At 38.9% G+C, this 18571-nt stretch overlaps 1 protein-coding gene across 1 annotated transcript in view; it reads right to left on the bottom strand.

The window, feature by feature from the left end:
- The window catches only part of TRHDE (thyrotropin releasing hormone degrading enzyme), a 384497-nt gene that overhangs the window by 255030 nt on the left and 110896 nt on the right, over window positions 1–18571 (bottom strand). The window contains exon 3 of the mRNA XM_024736370.1: window positions 10182–10308. Coding sequence (XP_024592138.1) covers window positions 10182–10308 — 127 coding nt within the window. The remainder of the gene's footprint in view (window positions 1–10181; window positions 10309–18571) is intronic.

Here is an 18571-nt window from a genome sequence, read left to right on the forward strand (position 1 = left end):
TCCAAGAACAACAAGAGATCATAGACAACTAGATACTTATTTCATTTTCAGATTGCAAAATCATCCCAGGTACAAAGTATGGCCTCTTAATAGCCTCAGTCTGGAGTCGCCAAGATAATAAACCAAAAGCTCAATACCTCTTCTTGGTATCAACTCACCCATTTTTCACCAAATATTTCCTTTACATAAATTCTAATCGGAAAGCGGCTGCAACTATAACTAATTCAACTTTCACCTCTTTCACTTGTATTTACCAAAAAAAGAGTTTCCTTGGTAGTTTAAATGAACATCACCATTATTTCTTTGTTTATTCTGTTAAAAAGAAATCATATTTTATTTCATTCACAAAGTAGCCAAAGCTTTGCCTTTTTCACCTTCCTAGTGTGGTAAAGATAGTTAAAAGAGAAAGAAGTCAGCGATCACTCATTCATTCAACAATAATTTATTGATTGCCTACCTTGGGCCAAGTACTGTTCTAGGCAGAGAGAATAGAGCAGAAGACAAACAGACAAAAACATGTCTGTTCTCATAGAACATTCACATTTGGCAAAGGAGGAGAGGTAGCTTGGAGACAGATAATAAATAAAATAAAACATAAATAAGATACATATTAAGGAAGATAATAGAAAGTGCTATGGAGAAAAGTAAATCAGGGAAGAGAGATGGGAAGTGATTGGCAAGGCTGCAATTTAAGTAGGGGGATCAAAGAAGACCTCACTGGAAAAGGTGATATTTCAGTCATGCACATATCTGAAGGAAAAGTGTTCTGGGCTGAGGGAAGAATGAATGCAAAGACCCAAGGCTGGCACATGCTTGGTATGTTGGAGAAAAAACAAGGACGGCACTGCCGCTGAAACAGAGAGAGTGAGAAGGAGAGAAGTAGGAGATAAAGTTGGAGTAGCAGCAAGTGGCCAGATTCTCAAGGGTCTTGCAGGCCAAAGAAGAATTCTGGATTCTACTCTATTATTAATGAGAAGCCATTGGAACATTTGAGCAGGAGTGCGACATCACCAGGTAAGTCCAATATCCTTCCCAAGAACTCAGTAAATTCAAGTATCTCCCGTGCTCATCCCACTTTAACTTCACATTTCAGTGAGGCTGAACTCTTCACCCAGGCAAGAATGAGAGTAGTAGCTTTGGAAATGCAGAGAAGTGATCAGACTCCAAATACGTTCAGAATGTGGAACCAAAAGGATTTGTTGATGGTTTAGATGGGTAACATGAGAGAAAAACACTACAAGTCTAAGAATTTTTTTACCTGAACAACTTTTGAAGGGATGAAGCTCCCGTTTACTGAGATGGGGAAAAATATGGAAGGAGCAAGATAGTGGTTTAATATCTCAAGCTAAACATGAACATGTTAATTTGAGATATTCATTAGGCATCCAAGTGAAGCTATCAAATAGTCAGTAGAATGTAGAAGTTTGGAGTTGAGGCGTAAGAACCAGGCTGGAGATGTAAATTTGGGAATCCAGCATCAGCAGATGGCATTTAAGCCATGAGGCTGGATGAGGTCACCACCAACATAGGTATCAAAGGGAAGAGATGCAAAACCAGAGTCCTGGGGCACTCCAGCATTAAGCAGCTAGAGAGGGGAAGAGGAGGAAAACCTGGACTCAGAAAGAATGTCCAGTAAAGAAAGACAAACCCCCCAAACAGGAAAATGTGTTGCCTTGAAAGACAAGTGAAAAATGTGTGTCAAGGATTTGGAGAGAACAACTTTGTCAGAGGCTGTTGACAGCTCAAGACGAAGACTGAGAATTGGCCATTGGATTTAGTAATGTAGAAGCATTATTGAACTCAACAAGAGCAGTTCTAGTGTAGTGTTGGGGGCGAAAGACTGATGTAGAGTGCACTCAAGAGACAAGGGAAAGCAAGAAATTGGAGTCAGTGGAGACGGACAACCCTTTCAAGCAGTTGAGCTGTAAAATAAAGGAGAGAATGGTATAGTAGCTGCAGTCAGTGTGCCTGTGTGTGGTTAGGCTGAGAGAAATAGCACTATGTTTTTAATGCTGATGGGGAAAGACCCAACAAAGATGGAGAACTGAAGATCCAGGAAAGAGAAGAGAGAATTGCTAAAGGGATGTCCTTGAGCAGGTGAGAGAGGATGGGATCAGGTGCACAAGAGGAGGAGGTGTCCATTACCGGACCAACACCACTCGACCCATATTAATAGGAAAGAGAGCCGAGCGTATGGCACAAGACTCGTGCAATGACTACATAAGAAAATGTTGAAAGTAGTTATTTCCTAGCTTAATGGTAAAGTTGTAAGGGCCAAATACCTCTGTTGGAATATGTAAAACAATGCCTTGGAGGCATCTATAAATAAGCCCTGATTAAGTTAAGCACTTTCTAAAGTTGCATTCATTTTCAGGATAAACAATATTTCACAAAACCCTGACTGAATTAGTGAAAATATACTTAGGAGTAAATCCAAAGTTGTGAAGCTCTGAAATTCTTAAAACCAGAGAAGGAGGGAGGAGGGCAGTAAACAAACTGAACAAGTAACAATACTGGCAAACTAGCTAAATAATAAAAAACTGCTCTTTAACTAGACTGTAAGCTTCTAGCAGAAGAGGCCACTGTTGCTGAGTACAATATACATAGTAACTACTCAATAAATGCTGTTGAATTAGTTAATTCAGTTCTATAGCTGGTTTGTGTTGCATAAAATTCTCCACCCAGTGTACTTGTGGTTTGCTAGTTTATAGCAGTAATAATCTTATGCATCATTCCCACTAAAAGGCATTGCTTTCATTGATTTGTTTATTTCTTTTTTTGTATTAGTAACTGAATATTATAAACATTGAGCATCATATATATGTTTTGTTTGCTAGTACAATCTTGGAAGCGTATAGCATGTAATAGCTGCAAAACAGCTTAACAAGAACAGTTAAATGGCCATATTATAGAATAATTAATGAAGGGGGAAATGCCTTGCTAAATTGTGTTAAAATACTTGTTAAATATTGAAGTAACTGTGTCTCTTTGGTGGTGTTTCAGCACAAATGGTTATCAGAGTGAAGGTTAGGAACATATAAAAAATATTTTCCATTAAAAGACATGATAACTATTGGGTTGATGAGAAAATCACCACATGAAGGGTTTTTCAGAAATAAATTGCCGTCATAAAATTGGGAGACTATAGTTATTTGATTCCAAAGAGGGGGAAAAGGATAGTCATTTGAAAAAACTTATTTGAAAAAACCAGTACCTGGTAAACCAGAAGGCAAAGAACTGCCTCATCTGATTTCCTAAGAAATGCACTAGTACTGTTAACCTACTAGTTAACTAGAGATCCTTATGTTAGTCTCCACCAAGAAACCACATCATTAAATAGCTCCAGTGTATATTCAAATATTTTTAGGGATTCTGGTTGAAGGAAGCATCTTGGGAGTGAACAGACATTATACCTAATTAGACCAGACTATATAAAGAGCTTCTAGAGATTTTATTTTAAAAAGCAGTGCTAACTTGAGGCTAACAACAAAACATATATATAGTACTCAATATTTACCTAATCAAAAGGAAGGAAAGAAAAGTCATCATTTAAAACAATTAAGCCTCAAATAATAACTCAAGTATGAGATGTATAATTAAAATGAGAATAGTATTATACGATTATCATCTCAAATCAAAAACAACAAATATTCCCATTACTTAAAGAAAAAAGATACATAACCACACAGAGTGAAATGTATAGCAGTCAATACAAATATTTTATGAAGGAAGAAACTCCAAAGCTTTACTACTTGCAAATAGCAAATCATCATCACCATCAACATCATCATCACCTCCATCATCATCACCACAATAAAGAAATGGATCTATCTGTTATAGCTTAAACAAAACTCAGTCATTCAAGCTAGCCTCTCTTATTCATGAACTTCAACAGGGCAATTTATCCCATAGCTTATCTGTTCCATTATAGAAAAACAGACTCCAACAACATGATACATAGAGCCTAAGGTATCCATGGCTTTGCCCACCACACAATTCTCAAAATAATTTCTCCCCTTTCTTTTCCACGTCTGATTACATTTGTTTCTTTTTTCAGGACTTTAGTAAAGATAAGCCTTCTTTTTATGTCCCTTTCATGCCTACAGCATCGTGCAATGATCCCACATTCTTAACTACATGGTTCTACATTTTTGCCCCACAAAATTTTGGAGCTTGATTACCTTCGATATAGTGTGAGTCCCTAATCCATTAATTCCTGTAAATATCATATTCTCTCCTTAACGAAATCACAACCTCCTTGAAGCCATAAATTCTTGTTACAAAATACCTGTGCTCCCTCTACAATTACAGCACTGTGCCAAGGAAGTAACAAACTCTTCATAAAAGCATGGTGACCTGAAAAGAAGCAATCAAGCAAACTCCTTTATGAAACGTATTGATTTACAAAGTAGCAGCAAAAGAAAACTGAAAACTATTATAATTAATTGAAATCTAAACAGGATGAATAACAAAATATTCCAATACAAATCTGAGTCACTTTATCTGCCACCTAATTGACTTATAAAAAAAAACTATCATGAAAAAACATTTAAAATACTCAAATATATCTTCTGATTGATGAAATTATGAGTTATAAGATATGTGCTTATTTATTTTTTTAAAAAATTTTCTATAAGGACCATATATTACTTTTTAACATCAATATGAAATTTAACAAAAATAGTTACTACATTATTCCTCTAGGAATCAGATTACCTAGCTTATTAAGGTGACCCATATTTTAATCTCTGAATTCTCAAAGTTTCTGGAATCTGTTTCATCAGAATCCCAAGAATCTGGAGCCAGAGAACCTGGGTTTGAATTATAAATCCACTAATTCCTGCTGTGTGATCTGAGTACATTACTTAGTGCCGAAATTTCGTCACCTAGAAAATGCGAAAATAACAGCCACTACCTCAAAATGCTGTAATAAAGATTAAATGGGGCTTCCCTGGTGGCGCAGTGGTTGAGAGTCCGCCTGCCGATGTGGGGGACACGGGTTCGTGCCCCAGTCCGGGAAGATCCCACATGCCGTGGAGCGGCTGGGCCCGTGGGCTGGGCCTGAGCGTCCGGAGCCTGTGCTCCGCAGCGGGAGAGGCCACAACAGTGAGAGGCCCGCGTACCACACACAAAAAAAAAGATTAAATGGGTTAGAATGTACGAAGCCCTTAAGAGTGGCCCACATTTAGTAAACACAAACCCATTTGTTTTTGTAGTTGTGGTCAGTAAGTTTTGGGGATAAGAGGAAAGGTAAGTTAATTATAAGTCTATAACAACCTTCTTTTAAAGTAAACCTCCATGTCTCAGACAGTTCTCATGAAAATAGGGCACAGAGCTATAGAAAGGCTTGCTGTACTGTATCAAGTAGATTCTGTACCTCACATTACAACTTAACAACAAGAAAGAGAAAATCTCTACAAACCTCCTACTAATAGTTTTAATTACCTAATGGAGAGATTTAAAAACAAATCCTTACACAGCATACCCTCCTGCCTATTTGGGCTTTAAAATGTTAAAGGAATATCTTTATGCAACAAGGAGAATCAATATTGTCCCACCTGCAAGCATCAGAATTCCTCTTAGGGAACTACTCTGATACACTACTTGGAGCGGAAACTCAAATCCTTAGGGCTGAGCTAGCGTAAGATGATACAATGGCAGAGAAAGTTAAGACTATTCAGCATTAGAAATGAAAGAAAAACATTGGGAAAGAGAGCAGATATTGCTGAGTTTATGACAGAACAGCAAAGTGATTTTTAAGAAAAGAAGGATTCAATATTACATTGTAAGGGTTTGTTTGGGGTTTTTGCAATGTAATGCCCTGACATTTACATATGCGCACATCCCCCCAAAGCACCAGTAGAGTCAGATCAACTGGTGGAGGTCTGTTTGGGGTTTTCTAATGCAAGTCAAAAAAAAGAGGCAAGTTCCACAACTCCCTTGACATCTGGGACAGGGACAACCTGTGAGGTAAGGATGTGATCTGTTCACAGAAACAGTTCTTCTCAAGAAGTGAGCATTTTTAGAACACAAATATTTCTCCTTCCCTTATTTCCAGAACCCTCCCCATAGGGAATTTTCAGAAATGCCGATCTGTGATCTGTACTCACTGTCTCTAGTTGCAGCATCCACCCCATTTGCTCTTGAACACACCCATCAGGTTTTTGACCTGAAACTGCTCTTGCCCAGGTCACACGGTAGCCTCAATGAATGATCAATTCTCAGCCCTCATCTATCTCGACTTACCACAATTTATCATCTGCTTTTCTGTGAAATACTTTCTTCACCAAATGCTCAGAACGTCTAATATACCTATTTCTTTAGTGCCTTAATCACTTGCTTCTCAGTAGCCTTTACCAGCTCCTAATCTCTCTAACTGCTAAACGGTTTCTATTCTCTTTTTTTTTTTTTTTTTTTTTTTTTTTTTTTTTTCTAGGCTCTAGGCACACAGGCTTCAGTAGTTGTGGCGCACAGGCTCAGTAGTTGTGGCTCACAGGCTCTAGAGCGCAGGCTCAGTAGTTGTGGCACATGGGCTTAGTTGCTCTGCGGCATGTGGGATCTTCCCGGACCAGGGATCAAACCTGTGTCCCCTGCATTGGCAGGCGGATTCTTAACCACTGCACCACCCAGGAAGTCCCTCCTATTCTCTTTTCTACCTGCTCTCACAGCCTTGGTGATCCCGTCCAGCCTCATAGCTTTATACCTCATAAAATGCCAGCAAATGTATATCTCTAGCTGGATTACTCAGCCAAACTCCATATTTGTAAATTGAACTGTCTACCTGAGTTTCTTACAGACATCAAGTTGCCACCTAAATGTTTAATAGATGTATCAGTCTTTAAAATGATATCTTCCCATAATCCTTCTCTCTCAGCAAATGGCAATTCCATCCTTCTAGTTCTTAGGCACAAAACCTTGGAATCACTTGTGGTACGTCTCTTTCCCCCAAATCCCACATCCAGTTCATCAGCAAATTTGCTGCCTCTACTTTCAATATATGCCTAGAATTAGACCACTTCTGACTACCTCACACGTAATATCCTAGTCCAAGCAATATCAGATTTTCCCTGAATTTTGCCATAGCCTCTTAACTGGTTTTCATGCCTCTGCCCTTTCCCCTACAACAGGATCTCTCAACCTCAGCATTATTAATATCTTGGGCTAGATAACTCTTTGTTGTAGGAGGCTGTCATGTGCATTGTAGGATGTTTAGCAGCATCCCTGGCAATAGTACACACTCCACCAGTCCCCCTTGAGTTGTGAAAAACAAAATGCCTCCAGATATTACCAAGTGCCTCTGAGGGACAGAATCACCCCTCAGTGGAGAACCACTGCCCTACAGTGTATTCAACCTAGTGACAAGAGTGACCCTTTTATAACAAAAGCCAGATTATGTAATACCTCTGCTCAAAACTGACCAATAGATCTCCATCGTACCCCCCACAAAAAAACAAACAAATAAAAAAACCAAAGTCCTTACCACAGCCTGCTGGCTCTACAGGATCTGTCACTTACCCACTAACCCTTGACCTCATCTCCTATTTCTCACCCGTTTACTCACTCTGCTCCAGCCCTATTTGCCTCTTTGCTATTTCTCAAATACATGAACAAAGTTCCCATCTCAGAGTCTGGGCACTGTGTTCCCTCTGCCTAGAGTCCGTGTCCCATGATATCCACTTGGCTTACTCCTTCACTCCCTTAAGTTCTTTGCCCAAAAGTCAGCTTCCCAATAAAGCTTTCCATATTCACGCATTTAAAACATTCAGCCTTTTCCCCATGCCCCATGTGCTCCCCACACTTCCTATCCCTCCATTCTAGCTTTATTTTTAATGGCACTTATCTCCATCTGACATGCTATATGTATCCCTAATTGCTTAAATGTCTGGCTCTACCTAATAGAATGTTAAGCCCCAGGTGGGAAGTGATTTTTGCCTTCTTTTATTTGCAGCTGCCTCCCAATGACATAGACAAGTGCATATGTGAGGTACTCAATAAATGGTTATTAAATAAATGAGGGAAGGAAGGAAGGGAGGAAAGAGGGAAGGAAGAAGGAAGGAAGGGAGGAAGGAGGGAAGGAAGAAGGAAGGAGGGAGGGAGGGAGAGGAGGAAGGAGGGGTGGAAGGGAGGGAAGAATAGGTGTCTTGGAAACCATCTTAGATCTAAAAAGTCAAGGCAGATGCAGCTGATATCTAGGATACATCTACATTCATCATTTACAAAGACTGAGTTAATGTCCATAGAATTCATTTAAAATATAATTTGTAACATACAGTAGAAAGTAAGGATTTGTCAAAATGCTTCTGTGCTTTGGAATTTTTATGTAGGGAGCATTTAGAAAGTATATTTATAAATCCATTAACATATAGCTCTAAATATTTAAAGGTATATTAAATAAGTAGAACTTCAAGAGAAATTTTACAAAGTGCAGGGGATGTGGAAATCCCCCTAGATACATAAAAAGGAGTGTGCTGGGATTAGTCAAATCATTCAATTATATACACCAAAAGGTAGCTTAACAAGTAATAGTAAGAGTGAACAAAGCTCTTTTCTACAGATGAAAGACTGCATAGTTCAATTGTGAGTGAAAGAGAGGAACAGAAATGCTTCCTGCTGCAAGCTGACAGTTACATGGAACCCCCTGAAGTTATAAATTGAGTTCCTCTACTAATTACTGGTCTGAAGGGGAAAAAGATTCACATTTTATTTCTCTTGCTGAACGTGCAACATAAGCACTCGTGAATTTTACATTAGGGTCAAGCTGAGAAGTTCCCAGCCTGTTTTACCTGGTGTAGAGAACAGTGTCACCCCCATGCAAATGAAGTCAGGTCTTCCTTTCTGCCTTGGGTGCCTACCAGGGAGATTTCAGTGTAACAGATTCTAATAGGGAAGTTGATATAGAGGGGAAAATAAAGAAGGAAGAACAAAACAAAACACAGATCCCATTTGAAATAAAATTTTGTTTAGAAAGTTGAAAGAAAATCTTAGGGATTCTAAGAGCACATGTTTCAAAAGACCTCAGAATTTTGTAATATCACTCATTAAAACTGTATGCTACACCCACTGATAACAATATCAACTACTCTATCTACTTTCTGAATCACTGATTATAAGACCAATAAAGCTACACAGCAGGCAGGTACTTTAGTGAAATAGGCCCATCTCCAGAGACAAGAGCCTGCGGTTCAAATGCTAATACTTTTGACCAGGTAAGCACTTTATTTTTGTCAATGAGTGATAACTTTTATGTGGATGCTGATTAACAACACTCCTGAGAAGGAAAATGGAGCGGGGAGGAGGGGTGAAGAACAGAAAACGGCTGTGATATTAATATTTCCAAACAGGTTTTCTGAGAAGACAAAATAGCTTCAGCATTTCTAATGGGTATGTATATACCCTTTCTAACTTCCTGGAACATCACAGTTCACTCCCTGTAAAAGCAGCAGCTTCATGCAAATTAGGATAACAAAATTCATTCATGTACTCATTCAACAAATAATTATTGAACCTACTCACTTTGTAAAAGAAAGAAATGCAAACATATTCATGGCGAACACAATCTCCATCATTGCAATTTTCCTCCTCTCTTGTTTTTATTCTATTTACTGTAACTGTGTACTCAAAATATGACTGAACAAAAATAATCTAATGGATGACTAATACATTCAGGGCTAACATGTGAGAATTAGGAAACGGAATCTAATCAATGAGTGTCTTCTTAGTGTAAAATATTGTATAGTTCTGGGAGTCATCAAGACCTACCTTGAAATCCCAACTCCTTTTCTTACTGGCTGTCTGAGTAAATGAAAGACTCCCAGGTCTCAATTCCCTCATGTGGAAAATGTTCTAACAGTACCCACCCACAGAGCAGTTGTGAAGATTAAACAAGACGTTGGCAAGCACCCCTCCATAGTGATTATCCAACAAATTAGCTATTTGAGTTATCTTTCGGAATCTTAAACTCACATAATGCCTTTCTTAATTCCTATGAGCATTTTTTGGCAAGACTTAAAAACACTGAATTTTATTTTACCTCTTCAGAAGAAACTGTTTTCTGTGCTCATCTTCTCTAAAAATATAACCCTTAGAATTTTCCATGTTTCTGGATGTCTCAAATAAATGCATGAAGAAGAAATTCCACCTTCAAGGAGCCCTTACAATAAAATAACCAAGGAAATTCTTACCTAGTTTTGGCAAGGAATAGGGCACTTGGAAGTAGTCTTCATAAAATTCTATTAATCTCTTTGTTATGTGGAGAGCGTAGTCCCCGGATCCTCTTCTGATAGCATCAGGTCTTGCATATAAGCGTACCTAATTAAAAATATATAGAAAAGTTACTTTAGCCTTTTGATCCTCCAATTTTATCTTCCCTGCATATATGAGCCTATACAAATCACTTTGAATACTACGAATATTAAGCAGCATTCTTGTTCATATATCAAAGCATGCTGTGGCTGAAAGAACCAAACTTAAACAATTAAAGTAACCAAGTCGAGCAAGTCACAGTTTCCCAGCTTTACAAGTTGACACAGAGAAGATTTATATTGCATCAAAATAAATATTCAAAGTTATCACTTACATGTGCTTGCTAGAGATAGGAAGGTACGGTGGATTAGTATAACGGTTTCCTGACTATGCTGAAAGCAGGAGGGATATGGTGGCTTGGCAGGAGAGAAAAGTCATGGTTTGTTAAAGTTACACTGCAGCAAGCTTTGGAAGTATTACCAGGCTGAACAAAAAAAAAAATTTACGCTTCTTCTTTTCTTTGGAAGCAACTATCCAATTGTCCTTATTCCCAATATGCAAAGTAGGATAGAAAACTTTTCATGTACATAAATGATTGCCATTTTGGAAGGCTGTCTGCAACCGTTGCCGGCTTCAAAACCAGCTGAAGTAAGTCATATTTCTAACACAATCTGGATACTTAATATTGATTTTCAAATCAAGCATTGTATATTATCTAGTCCTTGGCCAAAAAGGAGCCTGAGGCAAAGAACATAAAACTGAACAAAACTAACAACTGTACAGAAAAGGTTAAAATGAGATTAGTTTTCTTAAAGCTTTCATAAAGCTATCTGGCATCTTTCTTTCCAAAGGCTAAATCTGTTTTTCACAGATGTGGTCCCTAATCCTCATATCAATTCTGTGAATAAGAAATATGTATTTTGTGGAGCAGCGGAGAGCCCGGGAGGTGGGTTTTACTCTTGCTCTGCCACTAACCAAGCTGGGAGATATTGAACAAATTACTTAACCTCTTTGGGTCTCAAGTGTTCTCATTTATAAAATGAAGGTATTAGCCACCAGCTGGTTGCTAAAGTGCTTTTCAGTTCTAAAACACATTACTTCCAATCCCATTTTACAGATAACAGAGGTTGTGTTCTTTGCAAATCACTAAAAAAGTAAATGGTTTACTTGGTGTTTAGAAATGGATCTTTATATTCCACAGGAAGACAAAAGAGAGCTGTACCCAATCACATAAAAATGGATTATACAATTAACTCTTTATTATTCTTGCTTAAGGAAAGACAACAGAGATGTGTATAATCAAAAAGAGCAAAAAGTCAAGGAAAACACATTCTGACTTTGTTAGAAAGACCTGTAATTCAATAAGATGTTTACTAAATTCAGTAACAATTATTTACTGAAATTGTGAAACGACTTCCCATCTTACAACCAAATGAAATATCAAATGTAGTTCACAGTTGCCTACAGTTTGGGTTGGCAGGACTATAAACCCAAAAACTGTCAGGAAACACCACCTGCAACAGCAGAAACTACCACTCTCAGAGAGACAGCGGTTAGGACCCCCTACCTCTGACGTCAACTGCTTATAAACATGCAATGTCTTAAGTTCCCAAAACACAGACCCTAAGGAAAGTATGAGTGTACAGGTGATTTATCAAGGAAGTGTTCTCAAGGAGAAACCTACAAGGGAGCAAGGAAAGCAATATAAGGCAGCATAAAAAGCCAAGCAAGGGTGTAATTTCAAGTGAAGTCCTGGCCTCGGCCTGATCCTACAGGGAGCTCTAGAGTGTAAATGGCACTGGTGAGTTTGTGCTGCCTTGAAGTAAGAGAGCTTCCATATTCCTGCATCTCAGTCATTGGATACTGGTTACCCAGGAGAAGGCATAAAATCCCAGGCACTTGTTCTTGAAGGATCTGGATGATGCAGCTCCTGTGGTCCAAGGAGAGTCCTTGGGAGAAGAGGTCAGGTGTGAACTGTTAGAAGCGAAAGAGCGAGAGCTGAGTGATAAGCACACCAAACAGGAGAGGAGATCTGGTCTGTGCACCAATAGCATACACCACAGACAAGAATCATTCATTCCTGCATTCACTCATTCAACAAATACTTATTTGGCATCTGCTTTGCACCAGGGCCTGGACTAAGCATTTTTAAGTGATGAAGAAGACATGTTCTCTAACCACAGATGGTACAAAGCATTATTGGGAACAAAAAGCAATGAGAATGTAATCCCCATTCTCAAAGAGCTTCCCATTAATAAAGGTAAATTAGATAATAATAACAGATAATGATGCATGCCATATGAATGGTAAGCCATGAGTGCCAAGCGGATACTGAGGAGAACAGATAGTTTTCAGAAGGTTCAAGGTGAAGTAAATAGTAAATTCATGTTAAAACCATAACCAGGACCACTGCAAAATAATGCAGCAAAAGGTCACTGATTTTACTTAAAAGGAGCATCACTGATTTTAGTAGAAACACAGCCATTCCTGTCAATCAGCTCTACCTGTTAGTCAAGCTATCTGTAGGCCCAGACAAGAGAAGCACAATTAAATCAACCTGGTTGTCAAGATTTGATGGAAATGATCCAATCTGAGTGAGAAGATAAAACGTACAGAGTCATTTACTCATTTAAACATTTATTACACGCCTGCTGTGTGCCAGGCATTGTACTAGAGAGTAGAAATAGAACAATAAAAATTTCTGCCAGAAAGTAAACAAAATATTTACTCTTACTGCTCTTAAGAAGCTCGCAATATGTGGAGAAACAAACAAATAAATCAACAGCAAAATACAATGTGAGAAATGTAACTGCATTTTGCCTTCCCTCCCATTACAATGGACCCCTGCAATATAATGGAATGAACTCCCATTACAAAGGACTGAGCTCCTACCCACGGCCAAACCCTCCACATTCTACCCCTCCTGCCTTTTCGAAGACATTATTCTCAAAATTCTCCCCTTTATCTCCCATATCACCAATTTATGCTTCCATACTGGATCCTTTTCATCAGCAAACACATACTCTGTATCGTTTCCTATGTTTAAGAAAAATCTTTGTTGACCACAGTTCCTCCAGCTATGGTTTCCAGCAACGGTCCTTGAAAGAGTTTCCTATATAGTTAGAATTAACATGTAAGTTAACATGCAAACTAGAATACTTTCAAAATAAACAGGAGCACTTAACACCCTGAGACAACAGGTAGAAGTAGGGTGCTTGCCCATTTATGCTCCCTGTTTCTGGTCTCTCTTGAAGTCACCGCAACAAGGCTTTCATCCCCACTGCTCCACCAAAACTGCTCTCATCAGCATCACTTATGGCCCCAGGATGCCACATCCAACCGTCAGCTCCCAGTCTTCAATATGCTTAACCTATCGGCAGCATTTGACACAGTTGATCATTTCCCCTCTTTCAAACACTTCCTGCACTTGGCTTCTATCTGGTTGACCACTCCTTCTCAGCCTCCTGGCTGATTCATCCTCATCCTCTCCCTCATCCCTCTCACTTCTTAATGTTGGAGGATGCCTGATTTTAATCCATAGACATCACTTCTTGGTCTACACTCAGTCCCTTAAAGACAATATTGAGTCCCATGGTTATAAATATTATTTGGATGCTGAAGACCTACCCCATAATTCCAGACTTCCAACTGCCCACTGGACACCTCCACTTGGATATCTAATAAGCTTCTCAAAATTAACACATCTAAAATCCAAATACTCAATCTCTCTCTCTCTCTCTGTCTCTCTGTCTCACAAACACACACTCACACACATACACACCTGCTCCTCCTGAAGCCTTTCCATCCAGCTGCCCAAGCCCAATACCTCAAAACCATCCTTGTTTTCCCTCTTTCTCTCACACTCCCAGGTTCAACTGGTCATCACATCCTTTTGGATCTACCTTAAAAATATACCCAGAATCCAATCACTTCTCACAACCCCACCACCACCATCCTGGTCCAAGCTTCCTTCATTTCTTGCCTGGATGAGTGCTCTAATTTCCTACTGATGCCTCATCCCCTACTCCATTCAGCCTCTTTTCTACATAACAACAACAGCAAAGTTCCAATTAAAATAAATATCAGGGACTTCCCTGGTGGCACAGTGGTTAAGAATCCGCCTGCCAATGCAGGGGACACGGGTTTGAGCCTTGGCCCAGGAAGATCCCACATGCCGCAGAGCAACTAAGCCCGTGCGCCACAACTACAAAGCCTGCGCTCTAGAGCCCACGAGCCACAACTACTGAGCCCGCGCACCACAACTACCGAAGCCTGCACGCTTAGAGCCCGTGCTCCGCAACAAGAGAAGGCACCACAACGAAGAGTAGCCCCCGCTCACCACAACTAGAGATAGCCCACGCGCAGCAATGAAGACCCAACATAGCCAAAAATAAATAAATAAATATCAAATCATACCACTCTTCTTTTTGTCTTCTAGTGGCTTCCCATGTCATTTAGAGTAAAAGTCCAAGTTTTTACAAGGACTCCCAAATCCCTATAAAAACCTAATCCCCTTTACTTCTTGTCTCATTTCCTACCATTTTGCTCCATACTAACCTTATGCCAATTATACACTAGCTTCCTTGGCATTCCTCAAACATGCCAGAGAGATTCTCTCTTCAAGGCTTTGAGTTTTCCCCTAGATATCTCCACGGCTCATGCCCTCTCTTCCTTTAGATATACTCTTCCAAATATCTTTGCTTTCTGAGCTGTCCTCCCTCCCACCCAGGACTCTCTATTCTCCTTCCTTGCTTTATTGTTTCCCATACATTTATCACCATTTAACAAAAGATATGCTTTACTTATTCATTTTGCTTCTGACTGCCTTTTTCCTAAGAATGTAAGTTGCATGAGGGCAAAGATTTTTATCTATTAGTTCTAACCATACAAAAGTGTCATTGTGCTAAGGCAACAATGTTAACCAAATGATAAGTGATTTTAAAGGCAACAGTAAATAGTAGGACTTAATTATAATACTGGTGGTAATTCATGGGGGGATATTAAGCTAGAAAATGATAAAGTTACTTTTGCATGTCAGAAAGATTACGTCAGTGACCTATACCAGGTGAACTGAGATATAGGGGGACGCTTGTGAAGACGTCCAAGAGAAATAAAATTAGAAAAGTGAAGAGATACATAGTGATAGGTAAGCCTGGATACATAAAGAGAAACCTCAAACCAAATTAAAGACGGGCCTGTAAACCAAATGGTAGAATACTAATTCACTCCTGTAGGCATAGGCAAGTCACAGATTTTAAGCCACAGAATGACATAATCAGAATTAAGTTTTAATTGATGACGCTAGCTGCAGTACAGATGATAGATGAGGAGAGACTAGGATCAAACAAAGGAAATACGTTAGACTACTGTAGTGAAAGTTGATGGTGGTTTGGACTGAAGAGATGGCAGGAGGGATGCAGAGAAATGGAGAGATTTATTCAATTGGTCCTAACATTCTATTGAACAAGTCATTTAGTTACCAAATAAAGCCAATTGTAGTCACATTCTTAGTAATGAACAATCATTCACCTTATCTGTACCTGTCTCACTCCAGTGCCCAGTTGGAACAAGCGAGACCAAGCTGAAGGATGGGGTTGGGGTTGGGGGAAGTCCAAAATATTTCACAAACTGGATAATTCCTTTGTTGTTAATCAAGAGTTGGCTGTGCAATAATTCATTTTATTACTGTGAAAAGAATCACAGTTGCTTTCTTCTTTTAGAGCAACTAGTTCTACTTAATCATAACATAGAAACTACATCTTCAAAAACAGAGTTATCACTCAAAAGCAATGAAATATAATTTTATTACACCTGCTCACTTGCTCTTCTGACATTCCACAATAAGAGCCCAGCTCTGGAAATGTAAATTGCTAACCAGGCTTTATCTCTCCCTCTGCGTAGCTTCTCCCTACAACCAATATAAACCAAACTGCACATTAAGGTCCAGTAGAAAGGACATTATACTAGGAACTGGCACACAGGGATGTGAGACTCAGCTTTCTCAGTAACGACTGTCAACTTGGGAGAGTCTGTAAACTTCTCTGGGTCTCAGTTCAGAGTTCCTTCCAGGGGTAATAGTTTATCATTATCTATACGTCATATTAACCCTGAGAGGCTGGTGCAGCAAACTAATTTGCCTAAATTGTTCTCATCTAGTCACTAATTATTTTGAAAAGAAAATAATGAAAAGGTTTTGTTTTTAATCTTCACTCAGTTTAACTCCTTGACATTTTTTGCTTCCCTTGAAAATACATACCAACTACTCAGCCGTCATTCTCCATCCTTTAATCGAGTGTTCCTCTTTTTATTTCCCTGAACTGTCCATGAACTTAGTACTGATCAGACAGACATAACTATAGTAGTCAGCCAATATGAAACAGAAGAAGCTGGCCTTGGAAAAAATGATCTTATGGCCCCACTACCGTGGGAATACACAGCAGCAATGAGCTAAGGTTTAGGAGCTACATATTTTTGATCCCATAGAAAACTTAAATGCCCAAAATAGGTATTCCTAGGGGGCTTCTGTTTGACCCAGTGGCCTTTACTCTGTAGTTTCATGGACCCTCTATATTTAAAGTATGCTTGTTTTATCTTTTCATAGGATTTTAAGTCCAGTCGATCCTTGAACAACATGGGCTTGAACTGCACAGATCCACTTATATACGAAATGTTTTCAATAAGTACACTGGAAAATTTTTTGGAGATTGCAACAATTTGAAAAAAAAACATGAACCACGTAGTCTAGAAATATCAAAAAACTTTTTAAAAGGTTAGACATGTCATGAATGCATAAAATATATGTAGATATGCATATAACATACCAAATATGTGTTAATTGACTGTTATCAGTAAGGCTTCTGGGTCAACAGTAGGCTCTTAGTAGTTAAGTTCTGGGGAGTCCAAAGTTATACATGGATTCTCAACTGTGCAAGGGGTCGGTTCCCCTAACCACCTTATAGTTCAAGGGTCAACTGTGTTTTGATCATAGAAGGGGGAAAATACTAAAGGCAGACACCATCACCCCATTGGTCATCTCACTTTCTCACAGTAACAGGGATGGCAATTAATCTGACAACTGAGAGTGGCTTCTTTTTTTTTTTTTTTTTTTTTTTTTTTTTTTTTGGTGCTCCGCCTCTCCCGTTGCGGAGCACAGGCTCCGGACGCGCAGGCTCAGCGGCCATGGCTCACGGGCCCAGCCGCGCCGCGGCATGGGGGATCTTCCCGGTCCGGGGCACGAACCCGTGTCCCCTGCATCTGCAGGCGGACTCTCAACCACTGCGCCACCAGGAAAGCCCCTGAGAGTGGCTTCTTAGAGGACATGTCAGGAGAAAACTTGAGACCACATCTGCACTTGTCAGGAGAAAGTGCCATGATCTGTGAAATGCCATCTGTGCTGCTAGGGGTAGGAGAGGTGGCACTGATGTCAGATATATGCCATTATTAGGACAGAATATTCTTTGGAAAGGAGTCATAATGGTAGGACACTTTAGATAAGTTCAAACTGACTGTGTCTGATAGCTGTGCAACTCAGAATTAGAACATCAAAGACAGTTAAATGACGTCATCAATGGGATATTTAGTTAGTTAGCTACTATTTAATGAGCATATATTAATGGTCATGTGCTGACTGTCCAAAGGTAAGCAAAAGAGACATGGTCTCTTCTCTCAAGAAGCTTGCAGTCCAGTGGGGAGATACAGCAACTAAGTCTAATCATTGAGAAAATCAATGTGGACCAAATTTACAATGGCTCTTCAAAGAAGTTCTCTCCATAGGGATGGTGATTCATCAGAGCAGGGACAGAGAACCATGGAAGTGAAGAGAAGCAAACAACTATTCAGGTTCTTATGTATAATGTTCTACTTTCATTGTATTAAAGATTTCAAAGGAAAAGTAAAAATATATATACAATTGTAATATAATGCAAATAAGTAAACACATGCAGTTGTCAGAAGTATTATAAAATTTTACATTAAATAATTCTGGAGACTTTCTTCTAATAATTTAAAATACTTCACAGATTTTCTTATTTATCTTTACAAAATACCTGTAGAATCAGTATGGTGTTCAGCAGTGAATTCTGATTTTGTAGATGAAGGATCTGAAAAGAAGTTTTTCTATAGTCACTGAGCCATTTTAAAGGACAGTGAAACTAAATTTCTCTAGTATCTTTCTTCTAGACTGTTTTAATTATTTGTTGTGTTAAAAATGAATTGTGGTAGTTGCTATACAATTATGTGAAACAGTGTGTAGTTACACCATACAGCAAAGGGAAAAAAAAATTTTATAGCACTAGCACACCTGTTTTTTTTTTTTTTTTTTTTTTTTTTT

Source organism: Neophocaena asiaeorientalis, unplaced genomic scaffold (assembly GCF_003031525.2).
Source record: "Neophocaena asiaeorientalis asiaeorientalis breed wild unplaced genomic scaffold, Neophocaena_asiaeorientalis_V1.1 scaffold134, whole genome shotgun sequence".
Taxonomy (NCBI): domain Eukaryota; kingdom Metazoa; phylum Chordata; class Mammalia; order Artiodactyla; family Phocoenidae; genus Neophocaena; species Neophocaena asiaeorientalis.